General features: G+C 35.7%; 1 protein-coding gene across 1 annotated transcript in view; it reads right to left on the bottom strand.

Moving 5' to 3' along the window:
- Positions 1 to 21,764, bottom strand: part of cckbra (cholecystokinin B receptor a) — a 75,153-nt gene that overhangs the window by 24,853 nt on the left and 28,536 nt on the right. The window contains exon 3 of the mRNA XM_067441510.1: positions 4,725 to 4,986. Within this exon, the coding sequence (XP_067297611.1) occupies positions 4,725 to 4,986 (262 nt within the window). The remainder of the gene's footprint in view (positions 1 to 4,724; positions 4,987 to 21,764) is intronic.

Raw genomic sequence — 21,764 nt, 5'->3', positions numbered from 1 at the left:
TGTTTCTGTCATTCAAAAATTTGAATGAGAGTGAGTAAAAATTGTTTAAGAAAAGCAAAGCTAATTTAAATAAACTGCTTTATGTTTTTCACCAGACTTTTTGATACTACTTTTTGAAATTCCAAGTGGGGACATCCTTGTTGATACATTCCCTAAAAGCATTGGGATATAACACACACAAAAAAAAAACTAGACTGGAGCATGGAAAACAAAGTGGATTGAAAAACAGCAGCCAATCATTCTAATTTTAGTTTCTTTGAACAGGTGGTTGAACTTGGTTGAACTTAATGTTGATCCAATCTAACCCAATGTCAACCCAATGCAATCCACTGTGATCGTAAAACTCTTTTGAACTAATGACTACAGCTACAGTTAATGTTCCAAACTGTTTTCAGTAAAAATCGGAAGAGATTTTCAAAAGGGATGATGAAAGACGGGGAGATGAAGCCCCCTAAATATGGTCTAGGAATAAGTTATATCATAGACAGGTGATTTCAGTTCAACTTTAAAAAAAAATTACACATTAATGATTAATAAAATTGTCAAAGTACCTCTCAAGGCAAACATTTTTAGGTTTCATCAGAAGTTGCTGAAAATTCCTGTCTCCAGTCAAAAGAATATGTTAACAGCCCGCTGGCTTTTAAATCTTTGTTCAGCAGGACAGCAAATTAGTAGAGCTTTTCTGAGTTCTATTTATGCAAGAAACAGGAAATGTGAAAACATTTTTACTAAATACTAAGTTATCATTTAGAAATCTTCTATAGGCATTTTTTTAGATAGCCTAAAAACCCAGATGGTCTAAAAAAACACAGAGGCATCACAAATCTGAGTCCCCTGGAGCTCAATAGCCCTCTGAGCCAGTCTCTGGCCACGACTGAAACCAGCAGGCTGTGATTTGCAGGAAGCTCTTGGCCTATGGGACGATGCACCTGACATGGATAACTGAACAGAGTTAGAGGGATGATGAATGCTGGACCTCAGTTTCACAATTAATGAGCAAGATTTAATTCCTCTTGTGATGCAGTTGGAACTTACTGCATTTAGAGCTGATTTCTGACAGCAGGTCTCCTGCTTACAGACCAGATTAAATCAGCATGTATTTCCATGCTTTTCCAGGCTCTTGTTTAGACTGGTTAGTGCAATTTTGGTCCTGCCATTTGACCTCGCTAAATAACTTGGTTGTGTTTATCTTGGTTTTAGTCATTGCCTCAGCAGGGACTGCTTATTTAGACCTTTTTTCTTACCATTTTGTTCAGAGTTGCACACAAGCTGATCCATACATAACTATGAAGTATGCTGTTCAGTTGTACTCTATTACATGTTATGTTGTGTCTATATATTTTGTTTTTTGTTATATTGTTTAGTTTTGCTTAATTTGTTTAGCCATTGTCATGAGTGTTGAAACACTGGAATGGTATTGCATACACTCAAACACTTGAAGAAAAGCTTCTATATAGAAGTATAGTTGAGTATACTAAAAAAAATAAAAAAAAAACTTTTATGCTAAAAAGGTTCTATAATGACAAGAAAGAACCCTTTTGACACTTAAAATGGGTTCATTTTAGGGGTTCCAAATACTTAGCGCCGTTAAAACCTTTTAAGTTTATAGAACAGTGTTAAGTTTCTTCTAACAGTGTAGTTACTAAAAAATAGTGTTTATTATTATTAATGGTAACATGAGTTGTTTCTGTTGTAGTAGTAGTAGTAACTGTAAATTTTTTGAAACATGGTTGATCATGTTTAGTCATGTTTAGTCCCAATGAGTGGAAAAGTAGTATCCAATCCTACTCATGCAGAGCAAAGTGCATTCAAGTCATGTCAGAAAGATTCAACATGAACCACCACATAATCTTTACAGAACAGGGTTTACCTCACCATCATAAATAGTAAATAATTAAATTATGTGCATTCTTTATTCTTCATTTTATTAAAAAAAAATTACAATGTAAACCCTATCGCTCATAAAAATTAATTGGTTTGAGTAGAAACCAATTTGCATTAGCCGGTGGATGTGCTCTGCTTTACATGTAAATGTGCCTTGTGTGTGTCTTTACAGATATGTTTGGGCTTTATTTTAAGTCCATATAAGGTTAATTATATAAATAAAATAACTAGCCTACAAATACTTTATATATATATTGCACCAGGGGTGAAAAGGAATAAGGATTCTTTGTGTATATGTTAATTAATTTTGTAATTAATGAACTGTTAGTGCATCACTTTCTAAACTCATGGTTAACTAACCATACACTAACATCAACTCATGGCTTGTTAATGCGTCATTCTGTCATGACTTTACTTGAGGGGGCACATCAAGATTAATTCATTATTAACAAACCATGCTTTAACATCAAATCATAACTTGTTAACGCATCATTGTGTCATGACTTCATGATTAATTCACTATTAACTACTTACCAAATTCAGCTCTTGTCTTGATTTATCATAAACTTATTATAAAATTCACATGTAACTAGTATAACTAATATTCAGCCCAGTTAAGCGAACGGGGTACCGTATCATCATGGCCTATGTCTGGGTGGAGAGAGAACCGTACGGATCCCAGCAGACGTCCCATCACTTCCAGACTTAACTGCTTGTTTGCTGTTTGGTTATTTTTTGGGGACCGATTCCTCAGAAACCATTATAAGTCACAGTATAGGTTTAGTTTGATGGGAAAGAGATCACAAAACAGACTTCACAAGAGATCACAAAGAGACCTTTTGAGATAAAATATAGCAGATTTAGATGATCAGTGAAAGTAATGAAAAACTAATCTTGGCTTTCAGTAATATTTATGATGAAGCTTCTGATAAAAATGGTTTAAATTATGACAAAAATTCATTTGAAAATGTATTTCAAAGTCAAAATATCTGTTATTCCTTCTTTAAGAGCCTGTTTAATTTAGTTTGCCCATACATGTTAATTAATGCATTAATTACCAAACATGTACTAACATGTATTAATGCTGCTGTATTCATGCATGAATCATTATGACATCATTTGGCTGCAGTGGCTCAGTGCTTCATGTTGATTGTCTACAAACCGGAAGGTTGGTAGTTTGATCCCTGGTTCCACCTGACCAAGTGTCGAGGTTTCCATGAGCAAGACACCTAACCCCAACTGCTCCCGATGAGCTGGATGGCGCCTTACATGGCAGAAACTGCCGTCGATGTATGAATGAGAGAGTGAATTGGTGAATGTGAGGCAAGATGTAAAGCGCTTTGGATGGCTATAGGGTATGTTAAAAGCGCTATATAAATGGTCCATTTGTTCATGATTAGTTCATATCTTAACTAATCATGAGTTCATGTTGAATTAACTATTAATTCATGCATTAATACATGATTATTCATGTCCTGTTATTGTAAAGTGTTACCACCATTTCTATTCATTTCTCACGGAATTATGCGATCTGAAAGAATTGAGACCTGCACATAGCTCTTTCTGGGTCTCCTCTTAATTATATGCGTCACATATGAGTCATCAGGCATTAATTTGCTCACTGAGCTGTTTGCTCACTCATCTGACATGCTCAATACTGCCCTCTACATGACACGATCTTCTGTGTGGACACTTCCTCATTCTGTCTCTGTGAAGAACGAGCCTATTCTACATTTCTACACGTGAACTAAGAAACTAATAAACACACGATAACTATGGAATAAGGTTTTTGTGTGATTTTTCATGTGATTTCGGCAATTTTATATCAATAATGGATGTTTACATTATGATTGCTAACAGGTGTAGCGATTAGTTCCATATAAAATGATAAATATAACATGTTTTAACATCACCATATGAATGAAATCGCCATTATATTGCGACAGGAAACTAATACAAACACTCGATGGTGGTCTAAAGTGAAATATAGAGTGAAGGTTTAATTTTAATCTTTTAAATTTTGTTATGTATAGCTTGATACTAACTGATGCTCTAATGCACCTGTTAGACCAGGAGCTTTGTCTATTTTGTTACAATAATTCACATAATGTGCTTTTAGTTCAGTTTTTTTTTTCTTTTAGAAAGACTTTAGATAATGCCGACTACAAAATAAAATACTGCACTGTTAATGGGCCATTTAGGCAGGCATACATATTATAATGGGTTTGAATAATGGCTGTTAAAAAAACAAAAGATTCATAACAAAATAATAATGAGGATTATGTCTCATACAAGGTGTGAAACGATCATCGAGTGAGCACATTGTATAGCATTAATTGAGATGTTCTCCTGGCCAGACATTAGACAAAAGACTGCAAATGTGTCTGCAAGCCAACAAACTTATTTGATAAAAGCATCTAAAAAAAATAGTTTTAGACATAGTTTTGGACATAAACAGCCTCAGATTTTAAATAAAGCATGACCACACTTGTGCCTTCACTTTAGTTGTAGTTAGTCGTTATACTAAAATTCACATATAATATTTTTATACATGAAGACAAATATTTTAAATATTTACATTTTTTATTTTTATGTTTTAGCCTATATATCTCTATATTAATAACTGTCTGAGTAATGTCAGCTGTAAACTCTCAAGTGTTGGATTTCTAATATATATTGGTTATGTGTATATTCCGAATAAATTAAGAGCACCTGTCTTTTTACTGTGAGTATGTCTAAATGCTCCAAAATCACCAAATGGGGGGGTGACAGGCAAGGGGTTAAGTCATCATGTTATTGCATCCTTGTTACAATAAAAGTAATAGAGTCAAATGACTAACCAAGTCTGTTCCACCTGACCGTTGGGCCAGTCAAGCCTGCACATGTGAGCAGTGATGTTGTTCGGCTTGTTGAATGACACCAGTATACTGAAAACAGGATAGGGCACCATGATACCCACAGATAGTACCCAAGTGGCAGCGATGACCTTGTAGGCATGAGAACGAGTCTGCCATGCCCTTGACTTCAGCGGGTTGCAAATGGCACTGTATCTTTCAATTGCAATGGCCACTAGACTGAAGGTGGAGATGCTAACTGATATACCTGTGTAGACAAAAGAAGGATATAAATTAATATGTGATCATATATAATGCAATTCCCATAACCTAAAATATTTTTATATATTATAATATACTTTATAACATAATCTATATAATAATCTTAAATCTAAAAGTATTTACTTTGCATACTGTTAATTTACAGAAAGTCATTACTGGATAAGATGACAGACACAGTATTAACTTTTGCCAGTTCTCCCCCAACCAGTCTGTATTCCACCATGTATTTACAATTCATTTCTTGGTGTTGTGTATTTTATGATTATGTTGCTGTGCAACAGAGTTTTTCTTCAAAGCATTCCTGCTTAGGGCACCTACCCCTCCTAAATTCATCAGATTCAAACACTAAGGCCTGTAGAAGCTCTTGGATTGAGAGCTGCAGCTAATGGGGTTTGCATAAATGAATATGTATATTATGCAGTGTTTGCTACATTCTGCTCTGGCACACTATACAACTCGCTTTTATGTGTGCCCCCATTTAAAAAACACACACATAAAAAAAACAAAACATATCAGATTCACCCCAAAACAGATTGAACTTCAATTGATTAAGAATTTTTCAAAGAACAAGTATGTTTTTATGCCAATGTATTGCTGTGCTTTTTATGTTGCACTGTTTAATGCTAATAAGAAACCAGGGCAGAACCTCTGAATAACCAACGACTAAGAAACACTTGGACAGATGGATTTCTAATTGAGTGATATTACCCAAGTGAATTTCTTAAACTTTCCTTTTATGATATTTTCCTAGAATGAAATGCATAAGTACCATAGAGATTTCGGTTAACTGGTGAGATTGCGGATAAAAAATGGCGTTTAAATCCACATATATATAAATATAAATCCACATATATATTAATCCATATATATATATATATATATATATATATATATATATATATATATATATATATATATATATATATATATATATATATATATATATATATATATGCAGGGGTTGATAAATCCTCTCTGTCTGTATTTGCCAAGGCCGCACACACACTCTGAGCTTTTCAAAGACCTCCAGGGAAATGTTCAGTACAGAGTGCAATGTTTAAGAACTTTTCTGCAAAGACGAATCTTTGAAGCTCTTTGACAGTTAAACCATCAACAGTTTGACTCTTTTCAGTCTGAAGTTACGTTCCACTTAAGACTGCTGTTTTAGTGGAGGGGGTTTCCCCCTTCGGTTAAAGGAAACCAAAAAGTGATATTTGTCAAATTAACAAGATACATTGTCTGCTTTCGATGTTCCCAGAAGTAGGCTATTCCAGATATAATTTTAATCTCAAAAGAATTCACACTGGCTTGAAATGATGCCTAATTTAAAACTGAATTAAAATGGAGGTGTACACAAATTTTGCAGCCATTGTAACTGCAATTGCCAATCGCACAGACAGTGATTTGTGCTCTGAGGTAATTTCCTTCCTTGTGGGTAGACATTAGCAGATATGACCACTGAGGGTAGCAAATCAATGGCTCATAATGGTTTTGTGCATTGATTGCCACTGGCTGACTAAAACTAGGAGCCCAAAGCACTCTTAGATTAATGCAATAGTGTGCAAGGGTAATACAAGAGAATGCCACAACATGCCAGTGAAGCTGTAGAATTTGATGGAATGTTCTCATAGGTGGGGGTGGGGCGACGGCATGCTCTTCCTCTGACTCAAGGCCAACGCTTTGCAGTGTGAGAATGACTTATTGCTGTCCAGCTCAGTGCCAAGTAAATTCAGACACGAAATGCTGATTGAGTACTAGGCTTTGCTACGCAGATCCTGAAGACATTCTACAGCTATATTATGGAAGTCTGTGAAGACTATGAATAACTTTATGTAAAGGGATGATGAACAATGTGCCATAGTAGTCCATTTATTTGGGCCTTGACACTCATCCCAAAGGGGTTTATTTTGCAATAATGACTTGACATTTCTCCACTTATTACATTGCTACTGGACAAATTAGTAAATAAATGGGCATAAAATATAGAACTAAGAAGAAATTTTTGTATTATGTGAGAATAAAAGGACTGCAGAGTAATGTCACAGAAACGGCGTGTAGGCGACTGGTTGCCAGGGACAACAGTATACAGCTTAACAGTTTGACTGCAGAGTGCTGCATTTGACCAATCAGAATCAAGTATTTCAGAGAGCTGTGTATATATATATATATATATATATATATATATATATATATATATATATATATATATATATATATATATATATATATATATATATATATAATTTTATGTAATTGGCAACAGTTATAAGACAAATACTGCTGTGTTTTTATAAAGAGATTTTATGAAACACAATCACAATTTAGTAAAGAATGCTAATGAGATGAAATGCTCTGAAAAATGTAAGTTTCTTGCTACAGGCACAGCATTCTTTGAAAATACTTTTTAATGATCTTAAGATGTCAGTTTCTTTGAGTCATTTCTTTTCAATCTGATGCCCTATGGGTTTCAGAAGAATATTTCTCTTACAGATTGGTGTTAGTATGATTTGGGACATGTAAGGAGGAAGAGATGGTATAAATAGCACATTCAATGACTAATTAGCTGTAAAGTGTATCATCTATAAACATAGTCAAGTCAGACTGAAACTATAATTAAGAAGCAATGACAGGGAAGAGCAGATGGGCTGAAATTTTAGGGCCTTCCTAAAATCTTAATTAGATATTACTACATGATGTATTGAGCTGAGCAGGATGTGCCCGAGTTCTAGAAATTGATTTAAGTGCTTTAAGCCTATAACATAAAACTGCTTTGAAAAAGCAGTTTTATACGTTTTGGGCTTAAAGCACTTTTGTTTACTTGAAAAAGCAGTTTTATACATTATACACTTATATTTATATATATACACTCACCTAAAGGATTATTAGGACCACCATACTAATACTATGTTTTACCCCCTTTCACCTTCAGAACTGCCTTAATTCTATGTGACATTGATTCAACAAGACGCTGAAAGCATTCTTTAGAAATGTTGGCCATATTGATAGGATAGCATCTTGCAGTTGGAGATTTGGGGGATGAAGCTGTCGTTCCACCACATCCCTAAGATGATCTATTAGGTTGAGATCGGGTGACTCTGGGGGTCATTTTAGTACAGTGAACTCTTTGTCATGTTCATGAAACCAATTTGAAATGATTCAAGCTTTGTGACATGGTGCATTATCCTGCTGGAAGTAGCCATCAGAGGATGGGTACATGGTGGTCATAAAGGGATGGACATGGTCAGAAACAATGCTCAGGTAGGCTGTGGCATTTATACAATTCCCAATTGGCACTAAGGGACCTAAAGTGTGCCAAGAAAACATGTTACGAAGCTACCTAATGCACCATGTTACGAAGCTCAAATCATTTCAAATTGGTTTCTTGAACATGACAATGATTTCACTGTACTAAAATGGCCCCCACAGTCACCCGATCTCAACCCAATAGAGCATCTTTGGGATGTGGTGAAACGGAAGCTTCGTGCCCTGGATGTGCATCCCACAAATCTCCATCGACTGCAAGATTCTACCCTATCAATATGGGCCAACATTTCTAAAGAATGCTTTCAGCAGCTTGTTGTATCAATGCCACGTAGAATTAAGGCGGTTCTGAAGACAATCAAATATGTATATGTATGTATATGTATACAAATTTGTATAACTACATGGGTATTACACTGGTATTACACTATAAATGTGGTTTATGAGGACATTCATCCTCATAAGTAAAATAGCTTTAAAACATACTAAATGATGGGGTTTTTTTTGAGAAAGTAAAAATGCAGAATGTTTCCTGTGATGGGTAGGTTTAGGGGCAGGGGCAGTGTAAGGGGATAGATAATACGGTTTGTACAGTATAAAATCAATTACGCCTGGAGAGTCCTTGTACACCACCAACATGTGTGTGTGTGTGTGTGTGTGTGTGTGTGTGTGTGTGTGTGTGTGTGTGTGTGTGTGTGTGTGTGTGTGTGTGTGTGTACTTGTCTACCTATCTAACAGGGGACCTTGGCGTCGTTACACACTCACCAACAGGGGACCTCTGAGCCAAGAGGGGACATTTTTCAAGTCCCCTGTTGGTCATGCATTAAATCATGTGAAAATGAAGTAAAACACTAAAGAAATGCTCTGGTGATTTTTTAAATGTTTGACCAAGTAAGGACCTACAGGTGTGTGTGTTTAAATCATGTTAAAATCAAGAAACAACACTCTGGTGATTTTTTAAAAATTTTGACCAAGAGGGGACCTAAGAGTGTGTGAGTGTTTAAGGCCATGCTCAGCAGCTCCCCTGTAGGCTGGAGCAGGAACTGTAATAGCCCTTAAACACACGTCGTTCACACACACACACTCCTCTATTGTTTGAATGGCCTGCTGTCCTCTGACTCTAGAGCTGCTGTTTAACAGGCTGCTTACTAAAGGAACAAACATTATATAGATTATATCTCTTTACTAAATTCCCTGACTAGTTTCAAACTTTGCATTACTTTAAAATTAAATACTACAGGATCCAAGAAAAAACGATTAAAAAATCTACACAACCAGGATGTAATTAGAAATACATCTGCCATCAAAATGTGTGTGTCCTCAGTTTCTACAAATAAATATAGTAAATACCATCCATCATGGCCGTGGAGAGACCGTAAAACTTTATTAAATTATTAAGGGATCTCATTCAATGCTTTTGTAAACATTTTTTGTTTCTGTGTATATATATATATATAACATTTTAATGACAGTGGCCTATAATTATTGAAAAATAATGCATTATTTTATTTATATAAAAAAAAAAAGGTACGGTAAATGGGACAAACTTTGCATCTAAAGTTCTTTTAAACAAGTGTTAACATAGACATTATTAAAAACATTTTATTTTAGCCAAGTATTTGTAAAAATAATGTGTGACTTTTGGCCCATGTAAAAGGCCCATCTTACCACCTTATACATTTATGAGCTTTTTAAACTAACCACTTTTGATTTATTTATGTTTAACAAAATGATGCAGGTCCCCTGTTAGATAGTAAATCACGACGCCTGTGTGTTTGCTGTGACATTTCTTATCATCATAAACAAACTGCAAAGATTTAGAGTTTTTACAGCAATAACTGAGTTTAAAGGGTTAAATCAAGCAGAGATAGCTCTCTAATGTATTAATTGCAGGTCATTATTGAATAGTGATTACGTTACACACACACTGACTCAGGTCCCCTGTTAGATAGTAAATCACGACACCTGTGTGTTTGCTGTGACATTTCTTATCATCATAAACACACTACAAAGATTTAGAGTTTTTACAGCAATACCTGAGTTTAAAGGGTTAAATCAAGCAGAAATAGCTCTCTAATGTATTAATTGCCGGTCATTATTGAATAGTGAATATGTTACACACACACTGACTCAGGTCCCCTGTTAGATAGTAAATCACGACGCCTGTGTGTTTGCTGTGACATTTCTTATCATCACAAACAAACTGTAAAGATTTAGAGTTTTTACAGCAATACCTGAGTTTAAAGGGTAAATCAAGCAGAAATAGCTCTCTAATGCATTAATTGCAGGTCATTATTGAATAGTGATTACGTTACACACACACTAACTCAGGTCCCCTGTTAGATAGTAAATCACGACGCCTGTGTGTTTGCTGTGACATTTCTTATCATCATAAACACACTACAAAGATTTAGAGTTTTTACAGCAATACCTGAGTTTAAAGGGTTAAATCAAGCAGAAATAGCTCTCTAATGCATTAATTGCAGGTCATTATTGAATAGTGATTACGTTACACACACACACTAACTCAGGTCCCCTGTTAGATAGTAAATCACGACGCCTGTGTGTTTGCTGTGACATTTCTTATCATCATAAACACACTACAAAGATTTAGAGTTTTTACAGCAATACCTGAGTTTAAAGGGTTAAATCAAGCAGAAATAGCTCTCTAATGCATTAATTGCAGGTCATTATTGAATAGTGATTACGTTACACACACACTGCCTCAGGTCCCCTGTTAGATAGTAAATCACGACGCCTGTGTGTTTGCTGTGACATTTCTTATCATCACAAACAAACTGTAAAGATTTAGAGTTTTTACAGCAATACCTGAGTTTAAAGGGTTAAATCAAGCAGAAATAGCTCTCTAATGTATTAATTGCAGGTCATTATTGAATAGTGATTACGTTACACACACACACTGACTCAGGTCCCCTGTTAGATAGTAAATCACGACGCCTGTGTGTTTGCTGTGACATTTCTTATCATCATAAACACACTACAAAGATTTAGAGTTTTTACAGCAATACCTGAGTTTAAAGGGTTAAATCAAGCAGAAATAGCTCTCTAATGTATTAATTGCAGGTCATTATTGAATAGTGAATATGTTACACACACACTGACTCAGGTCCCCTGTTAGATAGTAAATCACGACGCCTGTGTGTTTGCTGTGACATTTCTTATCATCACAAACAAACTGTAAAGATTTAGAGTTTTTACAGCAATACCTGAGTTTAAAGGGTAAATCAAGCAGAAATAGCTCTCTAATGTATTAATTGCAGGTCATTATTGAATAGTGATTACGTTACACACACACTGACTCACTCAGGTCCCCTGTTAGATAGTAAATCACGATGCCTGTGTGTTTGCTGTGACATTTCTTATCATCACAAACACACTGTAAAGATTTAGAGTTTTTACAGCAATACCTGAGTTTAAAGGGTTAAATCAAGCAGAAATAGCTCTCTAATGTATTAATTGCAGGTCATTATTGAATAGTGATTACGTTACACACACACTGACTCAGGTCCCCTGTTAGATAGTAAATCACGATGCCTGTGTGTTTGCTGTGACATTTCTTGTTGTCATAAACACACTACAAAGATTTAGAGTTTTTACAGCAATACCTGAGTTTAAAGGGTTAAATCAAGCAGAAATAGCTCTCTAATGCATTAATTGCAGGTCATTATTGAATAGTGAATATGTTACACACACACTGACTCAGGTCCCCTGTTAGATAGTAAATCACGACGCCTGTGTGTTTGCTGTGACATTTCTTATCATCACAAACACACTGTAAAGATTTAGAGTTTTTACAGCAATACCTGAGTTTAAAGGGTTAAATCAAGCAGAAATAGCTCTCTAATGCATTAATTGCAGGTCATTATTGAATAGTGATTACGTTACACACACACTGACTCAGGTCCCCTGTTAGATAGTAAATCACGACGCCTGTGTGTTTGCTGTGACATTTCTTATCATCATAAACACACTGCAAAGATTTAGAGTTTTTACAGCAATACCTGAGTTTAAAGGGTTAAATCAAGCAGAAATAGCTCTCTAATGCATTAATTGCAGGTCATTATTGAATAGTGAATATGTTACACACACACTGACTCAGGTCCCCTGTTAGATAGTAAATCACGACGCCTGTGTGTTTGCTGTGACATTTCTTATCATCACAAACAAACTGTAAAGATTTAGAGTTTTTACAGCAATACCTGAGTTTAAAGGGTAAATCAAGCAGAAATAGCTCTCTAATGCATTAATTGCAGGTCATTATTGAATAGTGATTACGTTACACACACACTGACTCAGGTCCCCTGTTAGATAGTAAATCACGACGCCTGTGTGTTTCTCTCCTCAACCCCCACAACCCCCCACTCACAATTTACATTTCAATAAGGGAGACTTGAAAAACCAGTTTGTGAACCACAGGCCAATAGAGCTCAAACTACCAATGTGGCAGAACCCTTCTCAGATAAACTAGAGAAGATGCTGGGATTTGCCCTGCCAAATTAAACTAAATTACAGTTTTTACAATCGCTAGGCCACGTTTCTCAATTCTTTGGTTATTTTCAAAACTTGTTCTCCAAACCAACTTTCTGCTTCACATCAGTTATTTCACATTCAAAATCCACAAAAACTAACAAAAAACTTAATTCATGTCTCAAATCAAGTGCCAATGATCCACAGTTTAGCTTGCACAGACTGAAATTGTGATCACTCTGTGAAGAGTTTTGAAAAAGTGACCAACATTTGTTTGACAAATTTGAGAGTGCCAGAGACTTTGACTAAGGAGAATATTCTGAGCACACTGTGTGATGTTATTGAGATCTTTTATGAAACTTTTTAGAGGTGACAAAAGTGAGAGTTCCAGAGTATCTAGCTGAAGAGAAAAGTCTGAGCACAGCGTGCGATACTGTTGAGATCCCTTCTGAAACTTTAGAGGAGACACACATGAGCAATACAGTCTCTCTAGCCAAGGAGACAAATCAGAGCGTAGTATGTGATGTTGTTGAGATCTCTTATGAAACTTTAGAGGAGATAAACATGAGAGAATGTCATTTTTTGTCTCAGGATAAACATGTGAGAAGCAGGAGACTTAGCCTTATGTCTCAATTTGATGTTCACTTGATCTCATTTCTGTCTAGGAGAAAGATGTGAGTTGAGAAGGAGATCTCAGGTTTGATTTTCCTTTCCTCTATAGGTTGGCCTTTGGCTCACAAACTGGGTTTTTAGGGCCCTATAAAATCCGTTTTATTTTTTCCCAAATTCCGTTTTTTCCGTTTTAATTTTTGCAGATTCCTTTTTTTCTGTTAAAATGTTTGGTAATTCAGTTTTTTTACCCTTTACTGTAATTTTGGTGAAAAAAGAGTTTGCTTTTAATGTTAATATAATACAACATAAAACAAAAAATAGGAATGACCTTAAATTTATCGAGGTAACAAACATCACATTTACTTTTTAGGACAAATATGATATTTGACATAACACTGCACTTCAAATACTTCAAATATTAATGGTTATTAGCTTTAAACTTTCCGGTAAAATAAATTATAATAGTTTATATAAGTTAAAATGAAAGTGCTCCATTAGCTTTTTCTTTCAAGTAATTTTTTTTTAAAAAGAACTAAAAAAAAAAAATCATAAGAATCATATTTTACAGTACTCTTAAGTACTATTAAGTAAAACATTTAAATTTGAAAATTAACATAAAAAAAACATTGCACCATGAAATCAAGTAGTGAATTGTTCTGTGTGTTTAACAATCACCATTATGATATCCAGAGCTGTGAAAAATAAAAATACACGAAAACACAACACTGCCAGAAGTTTTTTCCCCTAACTTCAAAGGCCCCTTTAAATGATTAAAACTAGATGCTTAATTTTAACTTTAAGGTTACTTATCATGTAAACTACCCATATAGAGCATGTTAAATGCATGTTTGGAACAGACTAACAGAGGGGAAAACGGTCGCATTTGCAGCAGATATGCATTGCTGCCTAATGTGCACATTATAAATCAAAGCACGAGATGACGGGTCGAGCAGAACACCGGAAAATCTGACAGAATGGACAATATTTGTCTGTCTGTGCAATACACGAGCGCGGCTCACGCTCTCCATACGGAAAGCTTCTGCGCCGCCTGCGCGTGCAGTGTGAAACCGCCGTTAGCGTCGAGTTTCTTAACTTTTTCGCTGCCGAAAGCAGAGCCGTGGAGACCAACTTCGCCATACTTTCATTGTTTTGAAGGGCGAGCTGAAATGACGGGAGGGGTTGTGTCGCGGAGATTTGCTTCCCCCCGTCTGCACTTTCCTCAGACATACGTTCTCCACCCACACGACACAGAATTTCATTACAAATATGTAAAATTCCGGGGAAATCTGCGTTAACACCAGATTCCGCGTTTATATGCAGATTCCGCGTTAATATGCCAATTCCGCGATTCCGTCCGCAATTCCGTGATCGCGGAAATTATAGGGCCCTAGGTTTTCAAGTCTTCCCTTATCTATTATTATTAAAATGTAAATTGTGTGGGGGGTTGTGTGGATCTACTGTGTTTGTGGGCCCAGTTTACAGCAGTTAGTTCACCTACAAATGAAAATTAGCCCATGATTTACTCACCCTCAAGTCATCCCAAGTGTATATGACATTCTTTTTTCAAATGAATAAAATCTGAGTTATTTAAATTTATATTAAAAAAGTCCTGGCTCTTCCCAGCTTTAAAATGCCAGTGCCTTGTCGGTCCATAAAAGTGCATCTAACCATCATATAACTGATCCACACAGTAACTGATCCATAGACTAAAATACTAGCTTTCGGTTTTCAGTGCCACACGAATCACATTGCGCTTAAAGGACAACTCCGGTGAGAAATGACCATAGGGGTAATTAACAGATGGTTAGCGAGTAGATCGTTCTCTGGGATGCGGTTTCATGAAAATCGAATTTAAAGAGTTTTATCTCTAAACACAGATTAGCTTATAATGTTTGTCTATGGGACATGGAATAAGTGAAATTAAATCGCTAGTTAATACCACTAACAAGGCTCAACATATCCTCACACACGGCAGCATAATGAGGGTCCCTACATGCAAACCGAAGCATTGAGAACTTGTCAGAGTACAAACGGTTTAATAAGAAGATACTTTCTAAAGACAGTACATTACACGTTTACAGACTGCAGCCATCTTGGAAAACAGTCTCGACTAGTCGAGCCACGAACGCTGTGCTAAGTGAGCTGGTCGATAGGAATTAAGTTTGTGAAATCTAATTACATGGACTTTTTTTTCTTTTTTTTCTCTACTGCGTTCAGTGCTTTCTTCCGGAAACAATGGCCCATATGAGATTCCAAGTCACAGTTCATCACTTAGCACAGCGTTCGTCACTCAAATCTGTTTTTAGAGATAAAACTCTTTACACTTGATTTCCATGAAAACGCATCCCAGAGAACGATCTACTCGGTAACCCTCTATTAATTACCCCGAGGGTCATTTCTCACCGGAGTTGTCCTTAAAAGAGTAACCCTTCTTCACCCATGAATCCTTGACGTATGTGCACTGACAAACGCAGAAGAGAGAAGATAGAGCTAAACAAAACTTAGCGTCAGGGGTTACTCTTTTCATAATAACACTAAAACACAATTTCTTTCAATAAAAATAGTTTGTTTAGTCTATAAAGTTTAAAATATGGACATTGTTCTTACACAAACGTGCCACTTTGCTTCAGAAGGCTCTTCATTACTCATGTGCTATATGGGTGAACACCTGAAGCACACGCCCCGAAAGCTGTATCTCTGACAGTCCACGAATGCTAAACTAAAATGCTAAAATTAATACAAAATTATTTTTTAAAAAAAGGAAGTATCCCAGTAAACATAGTTGCTTATGTCATAGTAGGTTCAGTTAAGTGAACATACACTTTGAGAAAAAGTAACTTTAAAATTATTAACTTATAAAAAATATATATATATATATATATATATATATATATATATATATATATATATATATATTTTTTTTTTTTTTTTTTTTAAATTATTTTATTTTTTTACAGTGAGGACAATACAGTGTTATATTACAACTACTGACAGACCGTCCTGAAAAGCACTGTTTATTTCATGTGTATCATATCTTTTGTATTTATTTGTGCTTTCACTTGTAATGTGTTTGGGCTGGTGGTTTAGATGTGTTCTTGAAATTGGAATAGAGAATAGTGTGTGTTGAGTTTGCTGCTCAACCCCCCACCAGTAATTTACATTTCAATGCATGAAGACTCTCACAGGTGATACAAAGAAGCTCACTACTGTTACCTGTGTCCTAGACCAAATACACTGCCAAAAATAAATTGAAATTACATGATGAAATGAAATTACAATCGCTAGGACATATTTCCCAATATTTAGGAGAACTGAGTGAGGAGTTTATAAATTTGCTAACCAACTTTCAGCTTCACAGCAGTTAATTTTACTTTTACAAATCAACTCATTCTTCCAGAGCACTAGCAGCGCAGGTTTACATCAACACTAACATCAGGAACATTATACAATTAAAATGTCTTTACAAAACTAGAATGACACTCTCTGCTGCTTATAATTCACTGCATGCTTACAGTACAGTACAACATTATTCCTAAGTTTCCTCTTTTGAATGGATGGTAATGGCCTAACACTTGTGTTGGTGTTCAGTTTCATCAAAGTTGCTTTGATAGTGTTTGATTTTTTTAGCAGTATAAATTGCATTACAGTATTACTGTATACATGTTGTAAATTGCTGTCTCATTCAGTTTTGTATTATGTTATTGTTTTGTCCATAAGTTTAACACTTTTGAAAACAGCATGTAAGGATGTGCGAATTGGCCTGTAGAACAAAGATTTGATTGTGTTTGTGTCAAACTGATGGTAGTGAAAATGTTTAATATAGTTCTATAGAATAGCAGAATGGTCTCTTTATAGAGATGTAGTCCCTCTGTTGAGTAATTTCTACTGTGCACCGCCAAGCATTTGTGCTTAGGGCACCCAAATGGCTAGCGCCGGCCCTGCCTGTGGTTCACAAACTGGTTTTTCAAGTCTCCTTTATTGAAATGTAAATTGTGAGTGGGGGGTTGTGGGGGTTGAGGAGAGAAACACACAGGCGTCGTGATTTACTATCTAACAGGGGACATGAGTCAGTGTGTGTGTAACGTAATCACTATTCAATAATGACCTGCATTTAATACATTAGAGAGCTATTTCTGCTTGATTTAACCCTTTAAACTCAGTTATTGCTGTAAAAACTCTAAATCTTTACAGTGTGTTTGTGATGATAAGAAATGTCACAGCAAACACACAGGCGTCGTGATTTACTATCTAACAGGGGACCTGAGTCAGTGTGTGTGTAACATATTCACTATTCAATAATGACCTGCATTTAATACATTAGAGAGCTATTTCTGCTTGATTTAACCCTTTAAACTCAGGTATTGCTGTAAAAACTCTAAATCTTTACAGTGTGTTTATGATGATAAGAAATGTCACAGCAAACACACAGGCGTCGTGATTTACTATCTAACAGGGGACCTGAGTCAGTGTGTGTGTGTAACGTAATCACTATTCAATAATGACCTGCATTTAATACATTAGAGAGCTATTTCTGCTTGATTTAACCCTTTAAACTCAGGTATTGCTGTAAAAACTCTAAATCTTTACAGTGTGTTTATGATGATAAGAAATGTCACAGCAAACACACAGGCGTCGTGATTTACTATCTAACAGGGGACCTGAGTCAGTGTGTGTGTAACGTAGTCACTATTCAATAATGACCGGCAATTAATACATTAGAGAGCTATTTCTGCTTGATTTAACCCTTTAAACTCAGGTATTGCTGTAAAAACTCTAAATCTTTGCAGTGTGTTTGTGATGATAAGAAATGTCACAGCAAACACACAGGCGTCGTGATTTACTATCTAACAGGGGACCTGAGTCAGTGTGTGTGTAACGTAGTCACTATTCAATAATGACCGGCAATTAATACATTAGAGAGCTATTTCTGCTTGATTTAACCCTTTAAACTCAGGTATTGCTGTAAAACCTCTAAATCTTTGCAGAGTGTTTGTGATGATAAGAAATGTCACAGCAAACACAGAGGCGTCGTGATTTACTATCTAACAGGGGACCTGAGTCAGTGTGTGTGTAACATAATCACTATTTAATAATGACCTGCAATTAATACATTAGAGAGCTATTTCTGCTTGATTTAACCCTTTAAACTCAGGTATTGCTGTAAAAACTCTAAATCTTTACAGTGTGTTTGTGATGATAAGAAATGTCACAGCAAACACACAGGCGTCGTGATTTACTATCTAACAGGGGACCTGAGTCAGTGTGTGTGTAACATATTCACTATTCAATAATGACCGGCAATTAATACATTAGAGAGCTATTTCTGCTTGATTTAACCCTTTAAACTCAGGTATTGCTGTAAAAACTCTAAATCTTTACAGTGTGTTTGTGATGATAAGAAATGTCACAGCAAACACACAGGTGTCGTGATTTACTATCTAACAGGGGACCTGAGTCAGTGTGTGTGTAACGTAGTCACTATTCAATAATTACCTGCAATTAATACATTAGAGAGCTATTTCTGCTTGATTTAACCCTTTAAACTCAGGTATTGCTGTAAAAACTCTAAATCTTTACAGTGTGTTTGTGATGATAAGAAATGTCACAGCAAACACACAGGCGTCGAGATTTACTATCTAACAGGGGACCTGAGTCAGTGTGTGTGTAACATATTCACTATTCAATAATGACCGACAATTAATACATTAGAGAGCTATTTCTGCTTGATTTAACCCTTTAAACTCAGGTATTGCTGTAAAAACTCTAAATCTTTGCAGTGTGTTTATGACAACAAGAAATGTCACAGCAAACACACAGGCATCGTGATTTACTATTTAACAGGGGACCTGAGTCAGTGTGTGTGTAACGTAATCACTATTCAATAATGACCTGCATTTAATACATTAGAGAGCTATTTCTGCTTGATTTAACCCTTTAAACTCAGGTATTGCTGTAAAAACTCTAAATCTTTACAGTGTGTTTGTGATGATAAGAAATGTCACAGCAAACACACAGGCGTCGTGATTTACTATCTAACAGGGGACCTGAGTCAGTGTGTGTGTAACATATTCACTATTCAATAATGACCGGCAATTAATACATTAGAGAGCTATTTCTGCTTGATTTAACCCTTTAAACTCAGGTATTGCTGTAAAAACTCTAAATCTTTACAGTGTGTTTGTGATGATAAGAAATGTCACAGCAAACACACAGGTGTCGTGATTTACTATCTAACAGGGGACCTGAGTCAGTGTGTGTGTAACGTAGTCACTATTCAATAATTACCTGCAATTAATACATTAGAGAGCTATTTCTGCTTGATTTAACCCTTTAAACTCAGGTATTGCTGTAAAAACTCTAAATCTTTACAGTGTGTTTGTGATTATAAGAAATGTCACAGCAAACACACAGGCGTCGTGATTTACTATCTAACAGGGGACCTGAGTCAGTGTGTGTGTAACGTAATCACTATTCAATAATGACCTGCATTTAATACATTACAGAGCTATTTCTGCTTGATTTAACCCTTTAAACTCAGTTATTGCTGTAAAAACTCTAAATCTTTACAGTGTGTTTGTGATTATAAGAAATGTCACAGCAAACACACAGGCGTCGTGATTTACTATCTAACAGGGGACCTGAGTCAGTGTGTGTGTAACATATTCACTATTCAATAATGACCGGCAATTAATACATTAGAGAGCTATTTCTGCTTGATTTAACCCTTTAAGCTCAGGTATTGCTGTAAAAACTCTAAATCTTTACAGTGTGTTTATGACAACAAGAAATGTCACAGCAAACACACAGGCGTCGTGATTTACTATCTAACAGGGGACCTGAGTGAGTGTGTGTGTGTAACGTAATCACTATTCAATAATGACCTGCAATTAATACATTAGAGAGCTATTTCTGCTTGATTTACCCTTTAAACTCAGGTATTGCTGTAAAAACTCTAAATCTTTGTAGTGTGTTTATGATGATAAGAAATGTCACAGCAAACACACAGGCGTCGTGATTTACTATCTAACAGGGGACCTGAGTCAGTGTGTGTGTGTAACGTAATCACTATTCAATAATGACCTGCAATTAATGCATTAGAGAGCTATTTCTGCTTGATTTACCCTTTAAACTCAGGTATTGCTGTAAAAACTCTAAATCTTTGTAGTGTGTTTATGATGATAAGAAATGTCACAGAAAACACACAGGCGTCGTGATTTACTATCTAACAGGGGACCTGAGTCAGTGTGTGTGTAACATAATCACTATTCAATAATGACCTGCAATTAATACATTAGAGAGCTATTTCTGCTTGATTTAACCCTTTAAACTCAGGTATTGCTGTAAAAACTCTAAATCTTTACAGTGTGTTTGTGATTATAAGAAATGTCACAGCAAACACACAGGCGTCGTGATTTACTATCTAACAGGGGACCTGAGTCAGTGTGTGTGTAACGTAATCACTATTCAATAATGACCTGCATTTAATACATTACAGAGCTATTTCTGCTTGATTTAACCCTTTAAACTCAGTTATTGCTGTAAAAACTCTAAATCTTTACAGTGTGTTTGTGATTATAAGAAATGTCACAGCAAACACACAGGCGTCGTGATTTACTATCTAACAGGGGACCTGAGTGAGTGTGTGTGTGTAACGTAATCACTATTCAATAATGACCTGCAATTAATACATTAGAGAGCTATTTCTGCTTGATTTACCCTTTAAACTCAGGTATTGCTGTAAAAACTCTAAATCTTTGTAGAGTGTTTATGATAGATAAGAAATGTCACAGCAAACACACAGGCGTCGTGATTTACTATCTAACAGGGGACCTGAGTCAGTGTGTGTGTGTAAAGTAATCACTATTCAATAATGACCTGCAATTAATGCATTAGAGAGCTATTTCTGCTTGATTTAACCCTTTAAACTCAGGTATTGCTGTAAAAACTCTAAATCTTTGCAGTGTGTTTGTGATGATAAGAAATGTCACAGCAAACACACAGGCGTCGTGATTTACTATCTAACAGGGGACCTGAGTCAGTGTGTGTGTAACATATTCACTATTCAATAATGACCTGCATTTAATACATTAGAGAGCTATTTCTGCTTGATTTAACCCTTTAAACTCAGGTATTGCTGTAAAAACTCTAAATCTTTACAGTGTGTTTGTGATTATAAGAAATGTCACAGCAAACACACAGGCGTCGTGATTTACTATCTAACAGGGGACCTGAGTCAGTGTGTGTGTGTAAAGTAATCACTATTCAATAATGACCTGCATTTAATACATTAGAGAGCTATTTCTGCTTGATTTACCCTTTAAACTCAGGTATTGCTGTAAAAACTCTAAATCTTTACAGTGTGTTTGTGATTATAAGAAATGTCACAGCAAACACACAGGCGTC

The sequence above is a fragment of the Pseudorasbora parva genome, chromosome 4 (assembly GCF_024679245.1).
Source record: "Pseudorasbora parva isolate DD20220531a chromosome 4, ASM2467924v1, whole genome shotgun sequence".
NCBI lineage: Eukaryota > Metazoa > Chordata > Actinopteri > Cypriniformes > Gobionidae > Pseudorasbora > Pseudorasbora parva.
This window is presented reverse-complemented; position numbering and strand designations above follow the sequence as displayed.